This window comes from Coturnix japonica, chromosome 2 (assembly GCF_001577835.2).
Source record: "Coturnix japonica isolate 7356 chromosome 2, Coturnix japonica 2.1, whole genome shotgun sequence".
NCBI lineage: Eukaryota > Metazoa > Chordata > Aves > Galliformes > Phasianidae > Coturnix > Coturnix japonica.
The window spans coordinates 40,124,094-40,145,869 of NC_029517.1; the positions used below are offsets into that span (position 1 = coordinate 40,124,094).

Sequence of the window (21,776 nt, forward strand, 5' to 3'; positions counted from 1 at the left end):
CTCAGTTGCCTGTATATAACCTTATGTTCCATTTGCCTTGACGGTTTTGTCACTCCTGGGAAGTACACAGGGCCATTCTTCTGGTCTTAGACCATTTAGGCAGTATGATGGACGTGAACATGAGCTCATCTTTGTCTTGTGCTTTTTATTCTCATATTCTTTTCCAACACTCCTGAAACTAGCACAGATTGTCACTGTTCGAGGAAAACTTTGTGTGCTTTTCCTATTTCTCCAGTTCTGCGGTAATACTGTGTTTCTTGTCTTATGGTTTAGTCACCTTATTTTTCTGGTACAAGACTGCTCTCAATAAGGAGTCAGCTCTACTCAGTGGTCTTCCTTGAGGTTGTTAAATCAATTCAAATGTTAATGTTTCAGTATCATATGCTGCTGATATTTGGGAGTAGCAATGATTTTTCAAATTATTTATTTTTGAGGTTTTTCTTTTTTTTTTTTTTTGGGAATTTGTTTTCCCTGTCACAGAATTTAAACTTTCCAGTGTGGAAACCTTGCACAGCCCTTGTCAACCTGTTTGTTTTCTTGGTGAGGCAAAAATTACCAGCGGTCTCTTATAATAACAGCGCTGCCAGCCCTGCCTCACTGGATCAACCTGTAAGGTCACCAGCTGTGCACGTATAGCATGCTTGTATTCCCTCTTTCTCCATTATGCTTTGTTTATGTCTAAGGTTGGAGAGAGATATGATAAGATAATCTGCAAAATCCAATACTACTGGAGTTAATATCTTTCAGGGCAGGCATAGTACAATCTACTTTTACTTTCCCATGCTCATGTTTTCCTTGTTTCTTTCTCTGTATAAGGTGCTGAAGTAGAAAAGAACCTCCTCTCATTTTTGTCTGCATTTAATTTTATCTATTAATAAAAAGGGTCTTGATTCTGAGGAATGACCATGGTTTCTAACAGGTATTCCTTACATCACATTCCTGAATATCATCAGAGGTGACGATGGCTTGTGAGGCTGGCTGGCAGAGCTGATATTCTGCTGCAAAATTCACTTGTAACAGTGCTCTCAGCACCCAAACCTACATGCTGGTACCAGGGTATGCTAAAATGGCTACTCTTGCTCATCAGGAAGGCTGAATAGGCCTCATCAAAATCTTGCTTTTCCTATGGCTAGCGTGCTGCTTATGTAATTTGTAGATTATGTAAAATTATTAATGATGTTTTATTTTTCTGTCTATTTCAGTGTTAAAATTATCATTTATCCTATTGCTATTGACTGTGCAAAGCAGATGCTGTACTGGTTGAATTAACTTTCACCTGTTGTACCTATAACATGCTGGGAGGACATCTAATTTTCTTCAAACACATACAGCAGCTTGGATTTGTGCAGGAGTCAAATGCTTTGTCACTGAGTAAACAGATTGACTGCTCCAATAGAAAGCAATAGATTTTAGGTTGCACAGTCTGAAGATTCAGCCTGTATACTCAGGATAACCTCTGCATCCTGATTAAAATTCACAATGTCTTGAAGGGTACTATCATCATTCCACAAAGTAATTTTCATTTGATTTTGCTTGATTGAACATATTTTTCCTTCCAAGGTGCAAGACTGGTACATTTATTATTATTCCACTGTCTTGCATTTAATTTCCTCTTTATTTTTCTACTTGTCGTCAATTCTAGTGCTAATCAGAGCTGTACCACTTATTTATTCCAACTTGCATTTCATTAATGTTGAATATGTGCAGTCCCCCATCATCTGAATTATTCTTTGCCTTTTCAGTGTTTTTCTTCATACTGTAAGCTCTGGAATAATACTTTCTTTTGCTATGATTACTATATCTGACCCTCTATGCAGGATATTTTTAGTGAATTTGATCTTCCTTCCTTCATTTTATTTGTCTCTTCAGCTTCTGTAGGCCTTAATTTGCGTGTAAGATTTCATCTTTAAGTTAGTCTCTCACTTATGCTCCTCACATTTGATGTGTCTGTTCTACTTAGGTCACAGCTTCACTAAGACTTCAGACTAATGCCACGAGCTGGCATTGCTTCTGAAAAATGCAGGAGCAGGAAAGAAAATTCAAATAAGGAAGCTGGTGAAGAAGGAATAAGCATTAGTGCAGACATGCCAGCTGAAACAAGCTTACAGCTCTGAACCACAAAATCTTTTCCGCTGATTTGATGCTCCCAGAAACATCTACATTCCATACTTAGTTGTTAAAACATGTATATATGTAAGCAAATCATAAAATCCTAGAATCTTTTGAAAGACCCTTAAAGGACCCATCTGCAATGAACAGGGACACCTATAGCTCAGTCAGGGTGCTCAGAGCCCCATCCAGCCTGACCTCGAATGTCTCAAGTCAGAGGACTTAGAACATTACTTAATTCATGCTGATGTAAAAGAAGTGTGAGAAATGGGGCCAGTAACACCAGGTGTCAGCAGAACAAAAAGAGGAAGCAGAGCTATTCCTTTCTTCTTAGATCCACTACAGTTATTAAGAAACACTTCCAGGATATGATTTAGTTTTTCAGATCATTTATACCTATTGAAATTGGCTTCTTCTCTAAAATTAAAGTCATCCACTGGACAATCATAGCTAAAATTAGGATCTTCATCTGGCAAACAAACCAGAGATTTCTAAAGCTATTTCCAAATGCTTTTAAAGCAATACTGTATTCTTCAATTGTTTTACAGGGACCATCAAATAAGTTGTAGAGACAGCAAGTGAGGAACATGCAAGGAAAACGTCAGCATACACACTCCATATTGAGTGCACACTGAAGCCTTCAGAAGCAAAATTGAGAATGAATGTTACAAATATTATACAGGTATATAATAGATAATATATATATATATATATATATTATATAAATAATATTATATAAATATTACATGGCAATCAAGAAGGGAGAGGAAGTTGAGAGAATAATGAAACAGTGCAGAGAAATATGGGAAGCTTTTTCTTCAATGGTAACCGGATACTTTAAGTGACAAGCTTCAGAATTACTAGGTGGATGAAGCAGTAAGAATACAACACATATGAGCATGCTCATATGTACCAGGGCACAATGCAACAAAAAAACATAAGGAGGATTTGGTGCAGCAACTCAGAGACGAATGCTGTCATATCTTGTGACCAGCACAGACATGCAACATGCATACAAGAAGCTGGTAATTCCTTAGTCCCATGTTCTCAAATCTGACATGCTCTCTCCTGGGAAGCTGCTGGGATTCCTCCTCGATCTTCTCTATGTAGCATCTGCTCTCCCTTCTATGCTGGCAACCTCATTTTTGTATTGTTTTGTATATACGTATTAACTTACATGCTGTTGGGACATTGTGTATAGGCGAATACAGAGATAGTCCAGCCACAGAATGATATGGAATAGAAAAAAACCACTGCTTTTAACATGAGGTTATCTGGTTATAATATACAGAATTGTTTCATGATGAGAAAAAGGCATAAATTTGCTACATACTTCTGTGCAGTTCAGATTTTCCTCAATCATTTCTCAGAGTAAAGCTTGTTAAATAACCGTTGTTAATATTCTGTGTATCCACAGACCTTTTCAGATCTGTAGTATTCAAGTAAGTCCTGTTTCCCCATTTGGAACTATTTAACCTGTGATTCATGAACTAATTTCAGTTTCTTGCAAATCAGTTGTACGCTTAATATGCACATTTAAAAATAATATTTTTGTTCATAAAGAAAAATGTAGGATTGTCTATTTTGCTTTTGGGTAAAAAGTTGTTTTTTTAACACACGAAAATCACAGTTGTGTAAATGTAACCAAAGATGTTTTAGTTTAAAAGCTACAGCTTCAAAGAGTTATTATGGAAGAACTATGCTGGACATTTTAAAGAAGTTTTACCTCTATTTAAATTAAAGTTTCTTCTTGTGCATATACAGTGCACGTCGCTGCCATTTGTCCCACTGTTAGGGACTCGTGTGCACTCTAACAAGACTCCTTTCAGTCTCAGCAGTACATCTCAAATCCCTGTTCCCTACAGATAGGACAGATCAGTCGGTTCTTCTCTACCAAAAGTCTGCAGTCATGTAGACTTGTTTCTATCTGCTGTTGGTGTGGTTGGTTTTGATCAGTCACTTTTTGGTCTGGTTTTCTCTCTATCTTTCTGTCCTCTCTGTTTTTTCAGCACTGGATTTTTGTTCTTGGATTCTAATGCCACGATATTTTTTCTGTGTGTCTTCCTCTGGCTTTGTGGAACTGAAAGCTCGTTTTTTTTTTATCCTGTACCAGTCTATCTTCACTTTCCTTCTCTTTCTTAATCCATTCTTCAAAGCACAGAGCAAGCTCTGTTCCTCTAAAACACTTCCCTTTCACCCTGACGACCCTTCCTCCTCACTGGTCTCTTGAGCTGATGTTACACATTATTATTATAATTAGTGTTGCTCAAAGGGCGGATCTGCCTCTTGTTTATACCACTGCACTGACTTGTTCCTTCTTTCCTGCAACTTCTGTTCTGGGACTTTATCAGAAAACTATCCTTTAAATCCCTCTGATTTACCTCACAGTCCAACCCAAGGGTCACATGTATAGAAGACTGGGCACAAAAGAAACAGTGCAAGTGAGGGTGAGAAGTGGAAAGTTAAGGGTTATGTCTAGGGTGATGCCCAGGCATGATATTTCTTAGCAGTAGCATGAAGTTCCTATTTTCAGGATGAGTTGGTTTGAGGATACTGACATGATGTGAGTGCCATGTTACCAAAGGAATAAGGTCCTCCCATATATGCAGTTTCATCTCTTCCCTTATGTTCCCTCCAGATACTCACATGACCTGAAGGTGAAACTACTTCTTTCATTAATTTGGCAGTAAATATAGAAAGAAAACACCGGTTCTGTCATGCTGATGAACTGAATCGTTACTCAGCAGAGGCAGCCCCTGGAAAACCCAGCCAGAGACTGCCTGGCTCCTCCACGAAGCTGGGAAGAACAGGCTGCTCCCCTTAACAGTTCCCCCTTTTCTGTCACCCAAGCTCATCCTTCTGTGTCTTTGCATCTGGGAACCTTTGGACCATTTCTTCTTATGGGTTATCTACGGGTATGTAGATAATACCCATATATACATACATCATGTGCTTCCTGATTCCTGTCATTAGCACGGTTGCAACGTTCCTGCCTTCCAGCTGTAACCTCAGGCACAGCTCTGGTCTTCCTCACTAGTAGACAGTCCCTCCAACAACAGACAGCTAGAAATGGTGAGCCGTGATTTCCTCTGGTTCGCTTTGTTTTATGATCCATTAAGAACCCAGACCGAAGCTTTTCTGTCTGTGAGACATCAGCCAGAAGCTGATAGTCCCTCCCCTTGGGGATTTTCAGGTCTTGGCGCATCTTGCCCTCACAGTGGTACTTTCTGCCAGGACACGGGCAGCACTCCTCCTTCCACACTCGAAGCAATACCCACTCTGAGCTCCCAACTCCCATCACGACCCCAACTCCCGACTCACTTGACCCGTCCCCCGGCACCCCCGGAGCGGTCGGGCCGCCCCTCCCCGCGGCAGGGCCGGGCCATGAGGTAATGGCCGCCGGGGGTTGCGCTACGGCCGCCCCTCGGTGCCCGCCCACCGAGGACGCCGCGCGGCCCGGCTGCATGCCGCCGGCGGGAGGGGTTTGCGGCGCTCTGCGGGCGGCTGGAGGGACGGAGAGAGCCGGGAGCGGCGGAGGGCTCATGAGGCGCCGGCGGACGGAGGGCGAACCAGCAGCCGCAGCAGCGCGCCGGCCCCAGCAGCCCCCGCGCCCTGCCCGCGCCGCTGAGGGGCCGCGGGCCGCGGGCGGGCCGTGAGGGGCGCAGCAGTCCGGCAGTGGCCGCCGCCGGCAGCCAGGCTCCCCCCGCCGGCGGGGGCGCCGCCGCCCGCGTCCCGCCGCCCAGGGGGCCCGCAGCGGGGTGAGTGCGCGGGGCGCGACGAGCGGCTGCGGCCGGTAGGGGGGTGGGGGGGGGAGCGACGCAGTGACCGCAGGTGAGAGAGCGGGGGCAGCTCCTTTGGCCGGGCGGCGAAGTGGGTCACCGAGCGGGACGACGCGGCTCCCGCTCCCCGCTGCACCGGCGACCTTCACAGCCGGCTGGTTGGCTGCGGGCGGGCGGGCGCCGGGCTCTGCCGACCGCGTGTGCTCTTTTGTCCCCTCTGGCCGCTGACAGGACGGGACAGCCGGGTCCGGCTGCTCAGCGAGGGTCAGGGATCGCTTGTTAAACCGGACCTGTAAATTATTGACAGGTATGGTGCTGCCGTCCTCAGCCGGGCGGACCCCCCTAAGAGCTTTCCTAGCCGCTGGGGAGGACTTTAAATATTGACTTGGTTTCCTTAGTATCGAGGATTACAGATAGCTCTCAGAAGTGTACTTCTATTTAAAATGACTAAAATATTCCATTATATTTTTAGCAAGGCTGAAGTCTCAGCGCCCGCTGATTTGCAGCTGGCTGCTTTGAACTTCGTGTTTAGATAAGCTCATGTTTTGTGTAAAATTAGGAAGCAGGAGGAAATGTACAAGGAATGGAGCATCTGTCAGTGGGTGGGAGGCCAGACTTCTCCTCCTGTGCTCACAGTTCTTTGTGAGAAGCTGCCGTGCGGACGCTGCCTTGGCAGCTGTAGCCTTATTTGAAGTGTTCAATCCACTGAGATGAAATCACAGGTGTAAAGACTTTCGGAGAGAAACAATGACAAAAAACAACAGTTCTGCTGATGGGGTGCATACTTTACTGTTGTACATTACACAGTTTCATGTGCTGTGAGTGAGGCTCTTGCTTCTGTCCATACTGGAGCTGTTTAATGGCTGTGTCTAGGAAGGGTTAGATGGGGGTTAGGGACAAGTTCTGCACCAGAGCACAGCGAACATGGAACAGGCTGCGCAGGACAGTGGGCACAGCCCCAAGTCTGGAGTTCAGGGGGTGTTTGGACAACACTGTCAGACATAGGGTCTGAATTGTGGCTGGTGCTTTGTGGAGCCAGGGGTTGGACTCTGTGATCCGTGTTGGTCCCTCCCCTTTTGGGAATATTCTATGATCCTACCTTGCCCTGTTAACAGCTCTTCTGGAGTTTCCACAGAAGTGTGGTGGAAAGCATGTTCTTTCTCACCCCAGAAGGTGGATGCTCAAAGTTGTGCCTTCTCTTAGGCACTGTAACCTGTTATAATTGAACCTTATGTCAACAGATAAGAATAATTTTAGCAGCACATATGAACATGATATTAAACTGTGATTACAGCTGTTTGTCTTCTGTTTTCCAGTGAGCTTCACTGTGAAGAAGCATTAACAGAAGTGTAAATATCCTAACGGAAAGCAGAATTTTCAGCTTTTAGTGTGAGCCACTGTGTTAAAAGGAACCCAGGCAGCTGAATACATGGATAGAGTTTGCATTTCTATTGAAATAAAACAGAAGTTTCTGTCAGTTGCATGCACGGGTTCTCACTTGACAGAAGAGTTAACCACATGGTGGATGAAAGCAGTAGAACTAACTCTGGATGTAGGGCAAAAAAACTCAGCAAACCAATCAACAAACCTTTGTAAGAAGTTGGTTCTAGAGCAGGGGATGGTGCAGCACTGTGTTGTGTTGAAGAAGTGTTAACGTCATTTGGCACGTATGCAAACACATCTGCTGTTTCTTGTTTGTTATGTGTATGCCTAAAATCTCAGTGAGATGTGAAGCTATTGCTGCATTGTCTGATCTAGTTTAATCCAGAGTTCTGGCTAGTGAAGCAATACTGGCATGTGATCTGCAAGTTTTGCCCTGTATTTTAATGGATGTTAACTTGGGACTTTATCAGCTTTTGAAATGCAGATGGGAGTTGGTGAAGTTGCCTGCTCAAGGAGTGAGATCAGATGGAAGAGATTGTTGTCTGGAGTGGTTTGGATGTCCTACCTGCAGGTTCATGGTGGTCTTCTCTGCTGCAGCCCCCAGCTGAGCTCATTGCTGCTTCATGTGTTCTCTGTCCTGTAGCAGTGCCAGTTACTTTTATAGCAGTAACTTGATCATAGCTTTCCCATGTCCTCTAATAGCTTCCTTTTGTGTTCTGAAATACCTAGCCAATCCATGTAGGGGCAGAACAGTGAGATTAGAATTGGACTAATTAGTACAGGTTAAATATTTTTGAGCAAAACTAGTGTTTTGTACTGTTTTCACTATATGAGTTTGAAGCGATTACAAGGAAAAATGCTGAAGCTTCCCACTATATCTGCCATGGTAATACATTAATGCAAGATTTGTTGATTTTTAATAGCTTAGTGGAAAGCATTCTCAGAACGGGTGCTGTTGAGGCAGTATCTGCAGTGTTTAAGGACAAGAAGTTAAGAACAAAGCTTTCACTCTCTGATAGCTGTGCATGTTTCTCTTGATCATTCCCTGTGTTCTTTAAACCTTCCCTTGGGAGGAGGGAAGTAAAAACATAAGAACAGATAGAGGAAGTCTCATTCCAGACCATGGAATAAGGAGCTGTATTTTAGCTTGTTGATCAGAGAACTATTACCCATAGTCTTTTTTTTGTAACGGATTCCGTTTCCTTTCTGAGCTGCTCATGCTTCCAAATGTACAGTAAGTTCTGCTGCTGTAGAAAGCTTAGTGATGCTACCACGATCACAATTAAGGAATAAATAACTCTCAGATTGCTCGTAAAGTGACCGAAGGCACAGTGCCATGATGATTGTACTGCTCCTCGTTTCTGCTTTGAATGAGACTCACTTCTGTGTAGTGTAAGGGCCATTAAGAGGAATAGACTCCAGTGCTGTTTGCCAAGTGTCCTTCAGAGCCATTGTAAAAATGTAATAGATAGGATACTTTCTAGCCTCTATACACATCCGAGTTGTAGGCATTGCACCTAATGTAGTCAGCTTTGTAATTGTGGGACTGTAGAACTGGTTTGTGAGTTACCATGCCTGTGCAGTGAAGGTACGTGTTTCTGAGTCATGTTTGTGTCATTGAAATTCCATGAGCAATAGCATTGCCGCCTTGGAATGCTGCACTTGCGTGGAGGGGTCAGCTCTGTGGATTCAGTTGTGGATCAGGGTAACTGGGAGAGAGAAAAACATGGAAAACTAACTTAATGTTAATGTAGGCCCTCTGAGGTGCCATGTCCTGTCTAATTTGAAGCTCACCTGCTTGCCTGGTTTGATTGAGATAACTATGCAAGTTCACAAGCGCTCTTATTTTACTTTATTGTGAATAATGTGCTGTCAGCTAAACAAATTTCAGGCGTTCACCATTAATATTCTTTGTTTAAAACTGTCCTTTATTTGAACTTCGATTCATCATTTGCATTGATTACAGCGCAAAAAGTCATGCCCTATGGTCATCCTGCTTATGATTGTCTGGCTAAGAGGCTTATTGATAGCACAAACAGATTAGCTCAGAGACTTAGATTCTATTATGTTGGCAGATTTGCTTTAGTTAGATTAGTTAGCGACTGGAGTCGATTCTTTGCCCTTCTTACTGTTTCTCTGGACAGGACTGTTGGCTAACCTTGCAACTTGCAATCCATTAGATGCTGTAAACCTAAACAGTACTGTGGCTCGTAGCTGTCCTATTGCCTGGAGAACTCCATGATTTAGTTGAGAACTGGTGGTTGGGTTTTTTTTGTTAAGGTTAGTTTTTAATAGGATTGTCTGTCTGATCTGACCCAATCCTTTGGGCAGCTGAGCACGTCTTTGCAGTGAGGCAAAGGAAGCAATGGGAGTAAATGGCTGAGGCTTTGGTGTCAGGTGAGAAAGCCTTCAATGAGCATAAGCTGATTGTGAAACTGCTACACCCTAAGCTCTGGTATAATCACAACCAGTTACGTGTTGGTACGTGAGATTTTACTTTTGATATTGAGGCTGACAGTAGCCAGCATGCATTTGTGTGCTTATGAAGTAATCTTAACTCCCAACGTCTATATGAACAGAAGGGGGAAATACTGAGCAGTCAAAGTTTTTAAGGTATACACACATATTTTCCTTTGTGATATGGAATAAGAACATGCTTAAAAATTAATTTGAGTATTTCCATTCCAGTAATTATCAGTTCAGTCTGTGTTTCTGAGTACCCTTTTCTGAGCAAGGTGCCCATAGATTATATTCTCTATTGCAGGTAATATTATCCTCAAACTTGATGTGTAAAATGTTTTAAATGTATGTAGTGTATACAAACTAACTGAAAGACCAGTTTCTTTATGCCTTCTTTGTTGATTTGTTCTTATCAAACTTGTCTGGAAAGACTTTAAAATTCAGACAGAATCAGCAGAGCATTTTTCTTTGGCCTTATGAAGAATAGTACCAACCTGTGGATGTTACAAAGCCAGAAAGAACTAAGAGGTGATTATCAAAACTGTGTGTCTATGACTCTGTGCTGGGGTGTTTTGGTGTGAGTTAAGACTTCTATACTGTTGTTTTAGCACTCTGGGGAACAGTTGTCCCAGTACTACTAACTAAATGTGAGATATCCTAAGGAATCAGACATTCCTGCTGACTCACAGCATAGTTGAAGGTATTATTTGCCCCATTGTTCAGATCATTAACTGAGATGTTAAATGAGCTTGGACTAGTATTGACCTTTGGGGTACTGGCATTGATTTCCACCTTCTTGGCCATTCAGCCAATTTCGGATCCATCTGAATGTTCATTCAGCACATCCAGTAACATCTTTCCTAGGAGGATCTTAGTGAATTCAATGTAAAAGACTGTATGGGAATGGCTACATCACAGTGGGAACCTCTGATTGTGTTGAGGGGGCACAGCCAGCCCTGGAAGCACAGCTGAAAGCAATTCACCTGTGCAACCACAAGGGATGGGCTTGGTTCCACCCCTCCCTAAGCCTCATTTAAGGGCTGGCTGCCACAAGGGAAGGATCTCTACCTGGAGATCCCTCCTTTTGGAGTATTTGGTGAGCCCTGATCCTTGGGATGGGTAAGCAAATCTTTCCTTCTTTAACTGGATTGTGACCATTGCTTTTTGGGGGGTAATTTAGAACTGGTTATCTGCTATTGCCTTTCCTTGCAAAGGTGTTATTGAAATCAAGGTAGACGATATTCACTTCTTTCCCCCCCTCCGCCTCCCTCCTGCTATCTAGATTATTTAAGCCTAGATGCTAATCAGGTTGATGAAGCATGAATTTCCCTTAGTGAATACATGTTGATTACTACCAATAACTTTCTTGTTATTCATGTGCCTGGAAATGGTTTCACCACCCTGCCAGGGATGCAGGTGAGGCTGGTTGTAGTTCCTCATATCTTCCCCTTGCCTTCTTGATCATGGGAGTGATATGATCCTTCAGGAATAATCAAGAGAGGCCTCTCAGTGATGGCTGCCATCTCCTTCATCTGGTTGGTTTGTTTTTCTGTGGTTGTTTAGAGTAATGCTGGCCTACCAGAAGCAGCTGTGTTCAGCCATTCTGAAGCCGAGGGAAGTTTTCCACTGATGGACTTCTGAGAAATATTATAAAGTGAAAAGCAGTCCTGAAAATGCTCCTCAAATAATACATATAAACAATAGAGGGATGCAGAGAATGCCTGCCTAAGATTAGACTTCAGAAATGTTAGCATTGTTCATTTACTTTTATAGATAAACTTGTCATCTAGTTCCCTATCTGTGTTACAGGAGAGGGACCGCAACCCCCTCCTCCTCCAGTGTAATAATTGCAGTGCTTCAGACAAAGCAGGGAAAAACTGCTTATCATCAGCATTCAGTGCAGTTCATAATAACACTGCTTTGATTTATCCCATCCTTTAATGGTAACCAAATCTTAGGAGATGTTCAGAAAGTGGAATCACTTATAGATGGCAGGGGGGAAACAATGAAAGCCGTGGATATATTTAAGTACTTCTCTGCACCTCTTTGAGGCAGTCGGATAGTTGCTGTAAGTTGTGATCACTCACTGCACATCTGCATGCTTTGCAAGGAGGGCACCTCCTGCTCTGCTGCAGTGGGCAGAAGCATTGCAGTTCTGATTTGCAGAAATCAAACTCTATAGCCCAAGAGATACAGAGCAGGTATGTTTATTCCAGTTCAAATCCCTAAAAAGCACACTGCCCCAGTAGTACTTGGATAGTAAGCAGAGCTGGAAAATGCCAAAGTACTGTCAAAATCCTCCAACTATTTTTTGTATTGTTTTGGATCTCTCTTGGATGGAATATTTTTCTCTGCAGCTCTGATTGTCTAGAGTAGCTGTATTTCTGAGGGTGTATAGACGTAGGTGTGAGGTGATGAGGAGGAAATCAGGCTTTCTGATATTGTCATTTCTTATTCTGAAACCTCCTGTAGCAGAGTAGCCACAGATTGCTCTGCATTCACCAAATGGTAGACTTCTCCTTTTTTTCCTCCTGTGGTAATAAAACATTGATGATCGTTTCCATGAAGGAAAGGAATGATTACTACATGGAAGGGATGGTGATCAATGTTTACCAAAACCATTGCTTTCTTTAAGGCTTTGGTCCTGTAAGAAATGCTGTGCACCCGCACGTGTGAAGGTCACAGCAAGAGCAGTGCTTTTATAGCTGCGTTTCCTGAATGTTATGTAATCTCGTCAGGTGGTAGATAAGCACTTATGGTTTGACCTGGTGACTTGTGGCTGAGCTCAGAGCCATAAATTTCCAGTGTAAGGTGATCTGAACTGAAAATACTGCTTCTGGCCACTTGAAATGTTTGTAACCTTTGATTATTTTCATATTCTTTCCTGGAAGTTCCGCACAAATGTGCAGAAGAACTTCTTTACAGTGAGGGTGACGGAGCACTGGAACAGGCTGCCCAGGGAGGTGGTGGAGTCTCCTTCTCTGGAGATATTCAAGACCCGCCTGGACGCCTACCTGTGTGACATGGTGTAGGGAGCCTGCTTTGGCAGGGGGGTTGGACTAGATGATCTCTAGAGGTCCCTTCCAACCCCTACAATTCTGTGATTCTGTGAATATTAGTCTATAGTAACTCTCTCCAAAATCATGTTTTGCAAGATAACTGTGTTAGAACAAAAAGGCTGAGAAAGGTTGGATGCTGCACTCACAAGGCAGAACGGAATTCCGTTGGACTTTGGGGCGGGACTGTATTCTTACTGTAATCCAGTTGGGTAATTGTTATGCTGTCATTTTCTTCTTTAGAGAACGTGAAGTTTTCTGTGGCAGTTGTGTACTGATTTCATCAAATAAACATGATTTTGTTTAGAAACTGCTGCAACTTTCTTAAATGCTCGCTTCTTTTGCGTTGTGGAAGCTACAAAGTATTCAACTCAAATAAGTACTCACAGGTCAACAAAGTTAGTCTTCTCTCACTTTGCAAGTGATGATGGGGTCAGCAAGATCGAAACACTTGACCAAGGTTCAGGAGTCAGTGCCAGTACCAGATCTCTGTTCTAAGCCTGTCAGTCACTTAGATCAGGATGTTGGCATGCTCTTTCTGCTGCTGGTGCTTTTGGACCTGTCCTAGTGGAGTGTCTGAGCCAGGTGGCTTCAACGGACAAGAGAAATGGACAAGACAGCTACACCTGGCTTTTCATTACACTGGTGAAATTGGTAGCATGTATTACTAATTCCTTCTACAACAGAAAAACTCTAGGTAGGCCGGGCTCTTCTCTGAAGAGCATACGAGTTGTTCAGGCAATGGAAAGCATTTTATAGAAGCTTGAAACAACTTATGTCCTTTGGGATAAGGCAGTGCTTGTGTTATGGCAGTGATTTTAGTGAAATGTATATGGGAAGCTAACCTGGGGATTGGATTGCACTGAAAAAGACCAGTGTTCCAAATGAGAGGCTGGGATTTTCAGGTGCTGAGAACACAGCACATCCAGGACAGTGTGCCATCTTGCTTTGCTCACTGGTGGCTGTTCTGTGTAAGTCAGCCTTATAGCTTTTTTGGCCTCATTACTTCTCCCTTCCAGAGGTAAACACTGCGCCCCTTCTGTTCCATTCTGTTTATTAGCTTTTGTATAGTAATACCTGCTACGTGTTGACGTTATAACAAAGCTTTCAATTGTATTTCATTTAGTGCATCCCTGTGCTGATGTACTGCATAGGAGGAAAGAGAAGAAGGGATTTTGTTTTTTACTTGACGTGTCCGTAGCTGAACATCTGAGCCTTGGTGGAGCAGGCAGCTTGATGCCATTATGGGTGTGGATGCTGAATATAGCTCCTGAAAATAGAGTGGATTTCTTAAATTCAACATTCATTATTTTATTATGATCTTAGCTCATTCACTGGGAGTTGTTTGGATTCTCATTCTGTTCCCAGACTGTTGTTGATGATACTTGATGGCAGAAAATCTATACTAGCATACACTTAAATGTGTTTTTTTAATTGCAAAAAATAGTAGGGATGCAAATGTTCACATCTATGTGAACAGAGTAAGAATTAAGAACTGGAATCAATTTAACATATCTACTAATGTAAAACGGGTTGTTCTTTAATATGTTTTCACATTACTTGTCACCTGGTATTTAGACAGAAGTTGCAATTAAGGTGGGCTAATATGAAAATCCTCAAAGCTCCATATTAACTTTGGGAAGTGACTGGAAGCAAAGCCAAGAGTGGTTTAGGTATTAGACTCTAAGAATTGTGGTTTCCTGATAAGCTGTGGAAGCTGCAGAGGAGGGCAGTCCTTCCTTCTTTCCCATCTGCACTACTCATTTAAGCATTGGTTCTTGTATGGCCTTGCACAGTGGGCAAGCTCAGTTAGCTGAAAACTGCTTTAAACCAGCCTGGTTGAAACAGGAAGAGGGCAGAAAGCATGGTTTGCAAACCATGGTTTCTGCCCTCTTCCTGTTTCAACCAGGCTTTTTATTTTCATTCACAAGCACACTTGTGTTTGTATGAGGAAAAAGGAGTGATGGGAATGTATAGCTTAAGGGTTGGTGGTTGCTAGGGCAGGGGTGTGCCTTCAGGACAACCTGCACTAACTCCAGCCTGAGATGGCTGGGGAAGTGTATGCCAGGAGGCTGGACCTGTGCAGTTGGGTCTCACCACTTGCTGCTTCTGCTGGGGATAGTCCTGCCCTCCTTTGTCCCTTTACTGCTTTGTCCTCTTGTATACTTATATGCAAGTTTGTGTATATACACAGACACACACGTGTATAAGAATACAGTAAACATCATCTAATAACCTTGATTAGTGGAATTCCTCGGGGAAAATTGAATACTTGGTCCTGTTTCTGTTATGTGAGATGGTAGACTAGCACTAAGTACCTCATCAAGAAGGCTGAAGAGGAAATTCCTAAGTACACCTAGCAGCAGGCTTATCGTTTTGATCCTGTGACCAACGGGAAGGACTTGATAAAGACATGATATAATATCATAGCAAGAGAAATGACTAAGAGGAAATAGGAGGGGCTGCGTGGTCAGGATTGGCTCATGGTGTAGCCTGTTTTAGCAGATGGAATACTGTGTTCTGTTTCTCAGACTTTTATCTGAAAAAGAGGAGATAAGCAAGCAGTTGTGGGTAGTAAAAGATTTTATTTTATTTATTTATTTTTTTTTGACTTAGCAAACTCTTAGACTGAACAGCTTTAGAATACTTCTAACTGCAGAAATCTGGAAAGCATGAGATAAGAAAGCTTCAGCCTCTTCTGGTTCTGATTTGAATCAGAATTCTGCTGAATCCTGCAGCAGTTAATTCATTTTCCTTCTGAATAGGACCTGGTTGTCTTGATTTCTAACTGGGAACTGTTGTTTGTTTCATGGCAAAAAGCTAAGAATGCAGTGGTGTGGCAACTTGGAACTGGCTGTGAAGCTGAAGAATAGCCCTGGGGGAACTGTTTTTGTCACTGCATTGTTTGGGTGGCTTAGTCAGTTATCACTGGAGATGTCAAAGGACTTTGAGATCTTACATTGTCTAACTGAACATCAGTTATGAGAAGCAGAGGACAGCCCTGTAACACAGGAATGCTTCCTTGAGTGAATTCTAGATTGCTGTGCATTACCAGTTACATTAATTTATTTGTTCTGTATTTTTAGTTTTCACACCTATCTTTTGGGAACTGACTGCAGGAGCCAACCGAATGAGCCTGGCTGCTGAATTTGCACTCTAGAAGGGAAAAAGCAGGCTTTGAATCCCAGTGACTCATTCGGTTGTTACTTGCTTCTTTTTTGTGTGAAGATCAACCATAATGTGCCTGCTGTGAAAAGGCTGGAGAAGGAAAAAGGAATGTAGTCAAAATCCTTCTTTGTGGTGGTGGGTTTTTTTGAGGGGGTGGGGGAAGGGGAGCGGAGAGTGAAATTTAGGAAGATCTATTACATTATAAAGTTGTGACATTTGTATTGGGATGGTTGGGGTTTTGTCTAGGGAACCTTTGATGTGTATCTGCACTGTTCTACTTTTTATTTTTTCAGAAGACCAACTCCAGTTGCTATTGCTGGATACAGTAATGCATCTGGCTAAATATAGCAAGTATCTACAGTACCTCAGCTGTGGAGGCAGAAGAGTCTAGAATCCCTCGTGCCTTGGATGTATCTCTAAATCACAGTGTCTTGGATCTTGCACCCTGCAATGCATGGACCCGATCAAAATGTCAGCAGCTGCTTGCACATTTATAGTGCTGACAATATGACCTTCAGGTTAAGAGATCTCCACTGCCATGAGCTCTGCCCGGGTTGTGTTTATTTTGCTGTGTATGGAGTTTTTGTAGTTGCGTCCTTCCAAGTGACCACAAAGCAAATGGGAGTATGAAACAGCTCTGTTTTGTGCACTTGTGAATGGCTGTTGTAGGGCTCCTGTACTGACATTTGCACTTTTTCATGGTGCCCTGGGGTATGGTAATTTGTGGTAAAGTATGCGGACAACTTAAATGAGAAGAAAGCATGAAAAAGAGGAAATGCATTTCTTGGCAGCTCCAACACTAGTTGGATCAGCTTCTGCTTGCACCTAGATGGGTGAGTTTGCAAACGTGGGAGTTTGCTTAAGAGATGGTGTAGATAGGAAGACAGAGTTGTTCTGTCATCCTGTCTCATCTCATTGCTGGTAAACGCAGTTTGGCATAGTAATACTGTCTTGGATATTTTGTCCAAGTTTTTTCTCCTCTGCTCAGAAATCAGCTGTAACAATGTGGATGTGCTCACCACTCCAGTTAACTACTATTTAGTTGTTTTTTCAAGATGATGCTATCAGATGGCATGGGACTCAGACATAGTGAAACAGCTGATTAATAACTCCAAGGGTTTGTTACTCTGGGCTAAGTTTAGGCAAGTGACTTGAACTAGAGCCTATCGCCTCTTTATGTAGGTGCTCAGCTGATGTGAATCAAACTGCAGCAGCTCTGAATATCAAGGTTCTGTGAGGGGGAACTTACCTGTTGCCAAGCTCAGTTGTGGCTTAGAAGGCCCCTGGACTACTCTGGCTGCACATGCTTGTGATCTTGTATGATTTATGAGCTTTGTGATTACAGCATTAAAACTGCTCCCACATCCACCCTCAGTCATCCACGTGTGGAGGAAAAGACAACATTTTGGCAGTGCTGTTGGTGAGGTATGTTCACAGAAATGGGAATTGTGCCAAGCCGGAACTATTACAGGTTACGGTAACTCTATCTATCAATGAGTGTACTCTGCAGTTATACAGTGTTTGCATTGTCTGTCTTTGTTCCCTTACGTATTTGACTTGCACGCCAGCCTTCTGATTTTTCAGTTTCTTAAGCAGCAAATGGCAAGTTCTATCAGGACAGCAGCTGAATAAGGTACGTGTTAAAGTACTTTGGAAGGGAAGCTTTTTTGCTCAGAGAATTTAGAATCCTAGAGATGGTCTGGACTATGGGCAGGTTAAGATTCCTGTTGTCTTCCAATCGATGCCTTCATCCTGTAAGTGAAGTAAAGCTGAGTATTTGTAGATTGTATACGGATGTTGTTGTATTGAGGGAAATAATGTGAGTACAGTGTAGACTGTTACGGGCAGTTGCAGTCTCTTTGAAATGTCAAAGTGCTAGACCACTTAAAAGAGCTCCTTGTTTTTGCCCACCTTCTCCCACACTGTTTTTGATGGAGCTACTGCATGTGGCACCAGAGAGAAGGGAAAAGAGCTGGGACCTACTGGAAGCAAGAAAATCGTTGTGTCTGCTCTGAGCCAGTGTGAGCTGACTTAGTCCTTTTTTTTTTTCTTCACACTGTGCTGGGGACGTTATAGAAGCATAAATTGTTTGAGTTGGGAGGGACCTTTAAGGGCCATCTGGTCCAACTCCCCTGTGTCTGCAGTAAGATCATGTTGCTCAGATCCCTGTCCAGCCTGACCTTGAATGTTTCCAGGGATGGAGCACTGGAGCACTCACCACTTCTCTAGGCAATCTGTTCCTGAGCCTCACCACCTGTATAGTAAAAAACAAAACCAAAAAAAAAAAAAAAAAAAAGCCAAACCCACTTCTGTCCAATCTATTTTTCTCCTATTTTAGTTTTAAATTGTTTGCCCTTGTCCTATCACAACAGACCCTGCTAAAGAGGAGGAGGATCCTCCCTTGCCCTGCTGGCCATGTTTCTTTGGATGCAGCCCAGAGTACAGTTGGCTTTCTGGGCTGTGAGGGCGCGTTGCTGCCTCATGTCTAGTTTACCATCCACCAGTACCCGCAGGTTCTTTCTGGCAGGGCTGTGCTCCATCTTTTTGTTCATCAGTCAGTATTGATATTGAGGTTGCTGCATGCCGGGTGCAAGACCTTGCACTTGAGGAAACTATTCAGAAACAGTTGCCCTGCACAAAACAAGCAGAGTTGAAGGGCAGCAGGTATCTTATTTATGGTTACTGTATCTGTTACACAAGCAGCAGCACAACTGCAGACTTCTTACATGTGTCTGATGTCAAATTTATTTTTAAAAAGCAGTGTTATTCTCTGGTGCCAACCTTTGCTACAGCCAGACTCAACACTTGTGAAGCAGCTTTTGCTGCCATGGCTCCCAGTCGTTTAAGACTGAGATGAAATGGTTTTCCCTCACTTGTTCTGTCATACCTCTGCAGTGTGACAGTTCAGTGTTCTGTGAATGTCTAGAGCTAAAGGCATGTAAAGGGCATGTGACTGTAAGTATGTATGTCACAGCCAAACTGGTTGCTGTAATGGGACTCATCTTCTGTATTAGCCTTGCTCAGGTCTCGGCTCTTTATACAAACCAAAAAGTAACTTGTTCTGTGTTTTCAATTCTTCTCTTTTTTTTGTGCAGCGATGTGATGAAAATAAGTTATCTGCCAAACGGCTCTTATTTAGAATAAGCCAATATTGTTGGATAGTGTGGGAATATATCTGCTTTTGTGTTTGTCTCCTCTGTCCCTTGTGGGAAACAAGAATGAAAACATTCTTAAAGGAGGATGTTAGTGTCACATATGGGTGTTTTATAGCAAACTGATTAAATGAGTTAGACTTGGAATTTGGAGCTCAGTATTCAGCCTCTTGTTACTGTGGATACAGCAGTTTTCTTCTTTCTTTTTAACATTTTCCATATGTCACCATTGCTAAAGCTGCTGTTAGTTCCTAAGTTACAACTCAGCGTTATTTTATGAAACCAGCAGGGTAAACGGGTGGCTTTTTTTGTTTGTTTGTTAATTGGGAATGATCCATATCTTCAGCTTCAGTCTCTGGTGGGGAGGAAATGAAGTTACTGCAGTGTAATGACAGCTTTGGGGTGTTTCTGTTGTCTGGGTTGTGTTCCTTTCAGGTAAAAATAAATATTCAGATCATTCCAGCAGTAAGATCCTGTGCCTGCATGCAGTTAGAGAATTGAGGGGGATAAAAGAAGCTTGCGTAAAGGCTTTGTAATGCCTACTAACCTGTTAGTTTGTCATGCACATTGTATGAAAAACTAGTTGTAAATGTTATGTTACTCCTAAGTAAGGAATCTAGAGCTGTTGTCCTGCTGTCCTATCTGCCTGGGGTGCTGGCCCATCCCCTGTATGTGCCTGGTGAGAGCTGTGGGTGCCGGTGGGGCAGGATGAGGCTGCCCGTCAGGTGGCACCAGCATGGCTGCTGCCAGCATGGCCTCTGCAAGGGTTGGGGAGGAGAGCCTGAGGAGCTGCTGCTGTGAGGCCTGTGGGTGCCAGGGGAGCTCCTGCTGTGCTGGGCTGGCTGTAAATTTGGGTCATGTGTGAGATGGAGGAGCAGAAGCAGCAGCTGAGGGAAAGCGCCAGAGGCTGGCATGTTTCCCTATGTGCTGCAGCAGCAGGTCTGGCAGGGTTGCAGCAGCACCGGCTTGGGTGGTAGCTTGAGTTGCTGGCTTTGCTCTCCTCAGAAGAAACGTGAGGGGAAACATTTGGTTTCCTCTTCATCAGAAAAATCTAGCAAATCATTTTCTTCCTTCATCTGTGCTGGAGCAGTGTCCCAAATCATTCCTTCTTGTCCCGTCGTGGATGATGAGGAGAAGGGGAGCCTTGAGGGCACAACCAGCTTCTCTAGCTCAGAGGCAGAAGACCTTTCTGATTCAGACATCTCCATTTTAATTTTTCTTGTCTCAGTTTGACGGAAGTTCTCAGGTAGAGGCATTTCTGTGTTGAGCCAGTCTTTGCCCTGCCCTGTTCTGTACATGGGAGTGGGTGCCATGTCAGTGGTCTCCCAGAGGATGCTGTGTAGGTCAGGTGGGCATTAGGGAAAATTTCTTCACCAGAGGAGAAACCAGTGGGCATGGCACCAAGTGCTGGAGTACAAGAAAGCATTTGGACAGTGCTCTCAGGCATAGGGTGGTGCTGTGTGGAGTCAGGAGTTGGACTCGATGATCCTTGTGGGTCTCTTCCAGCTTGGGAAATTCAATAGCTCAAGTGGTGCTTCCTCTCACTTCCCCAAAGATTGAACTTGTCTGCAGAATGCTTGCGCTCCTCTTGGTGCTTTGTAGAGGTGGTCAGTTAAATAGGTCAGGTTTGCCCTTTCATGGGTGGACCTTCACACAGTGTATTAATTAATAAAGTGAATAGCAGCCTGTTGACTGCAGGAATCTACCAGTATCTGCCTGCATGAAAGAGTAATGAGGACATAGGGTGGATAGAAGTGTAATGCGTGTAGCAGGCACCCCACCCCCAGCAAGAAACTGCTTTCTTTGTTCCCACCGTCAAGCCCTGCATAGGGTTATCTAGCTGCACCCTTTGGCAGTAGCAATCCTCAGGTTGTTCTTTGTAGCATCTGCATGATAAATGCCTATTTATTAATGCCCGCTGCTGGCTCAGTGTGAGCTAAAATGGCGTTCATTTTCCTGAGTCCCTTTCTGTAAGGATTTTTCTTTTTCTTCATAATACAGCTTTTATCCTCTGTAAAACAGCTTTCGAACATCCTTCAAAGAAGGCAGTTAGAAATATTGGTTTGGAAGTTTCCTAAATGTACAGGAACAGAGGGGCAATCCATGAGGAATGGATGGAACAGATAATGGCTCTGTAATACAGTTAAGTGCAATTAAAGCATTTTGTTTCTCACCCCACGTCACTGAGATTGCAGTTATTTTCTTGAGCATCTTCATCTTTTGAAATATGGAATGTTCCGTCAAACAGGAGCGTAATGAAAGGAGCATGGGAAAATCCTATGGAAACGGTGAGCTTCGTTAAGCTACTTGAAACGTCAGCATTTCAGTTTGCTTTCTGTGTTCATTGGTGAAATGCAAATTGAGTTGAGAATGAATGAAGGTGTCCAACTGTGGAGCATTTCTAGGCTCAAGCTGGGCTGGGGGCAGTGTCAGGAATGTCACATGAGTCTGTGCTGAGGTCATTAGGCTGGGGACACCAGCTGTGCTATTATTAGGGGTTTTAAAGTCTGTGGCAGATGTTCCTAGGCCCTCTTCCAGTCTCCAAATGTGGTGCAGTAGAATACATGGAAAAAAAGAAACATCTGACTAATTGTTTTTCCACGCAACAAACAGATTTTCTTCCCATGCCTCTGAGCAAGATATTTTACATTAAGTTGCATGTATCAAAA

General features: G+C 43.3%; 1 protein-coding gene across 2 annotated transcripts in view; it reads left to right on the forward strand.

Moving 5' to 3' along the window:
* Positions 1–2,674: 2,674 nt before the first annotated feature.
* The window catches only part of TRAK1 (trafficking kinesin protein 1), a 121,774-nt gene continuing 102,672 nt past the window's right edge, over positions 2,675–21,776 (forward strand). Inside the window, exon 1 of one of the 2 annotated variants that reach the window (XM_015854098.2) lies at positions 2,675–2,791. In XM_015854098.2, coding sequence (XP_015709584.1) covers positions 2,772–2,791 — 20 coding nt within the window. In that variant the 5' untranslated portion in view covers positions 2,675–2,771. Of the gene's footprint in view, positions 2,792–5,818; positions 5,868–21,776 lie in introns of those variants that run through there. The other variant, XM_015854101.2, reaches the window with a different exon arrangement.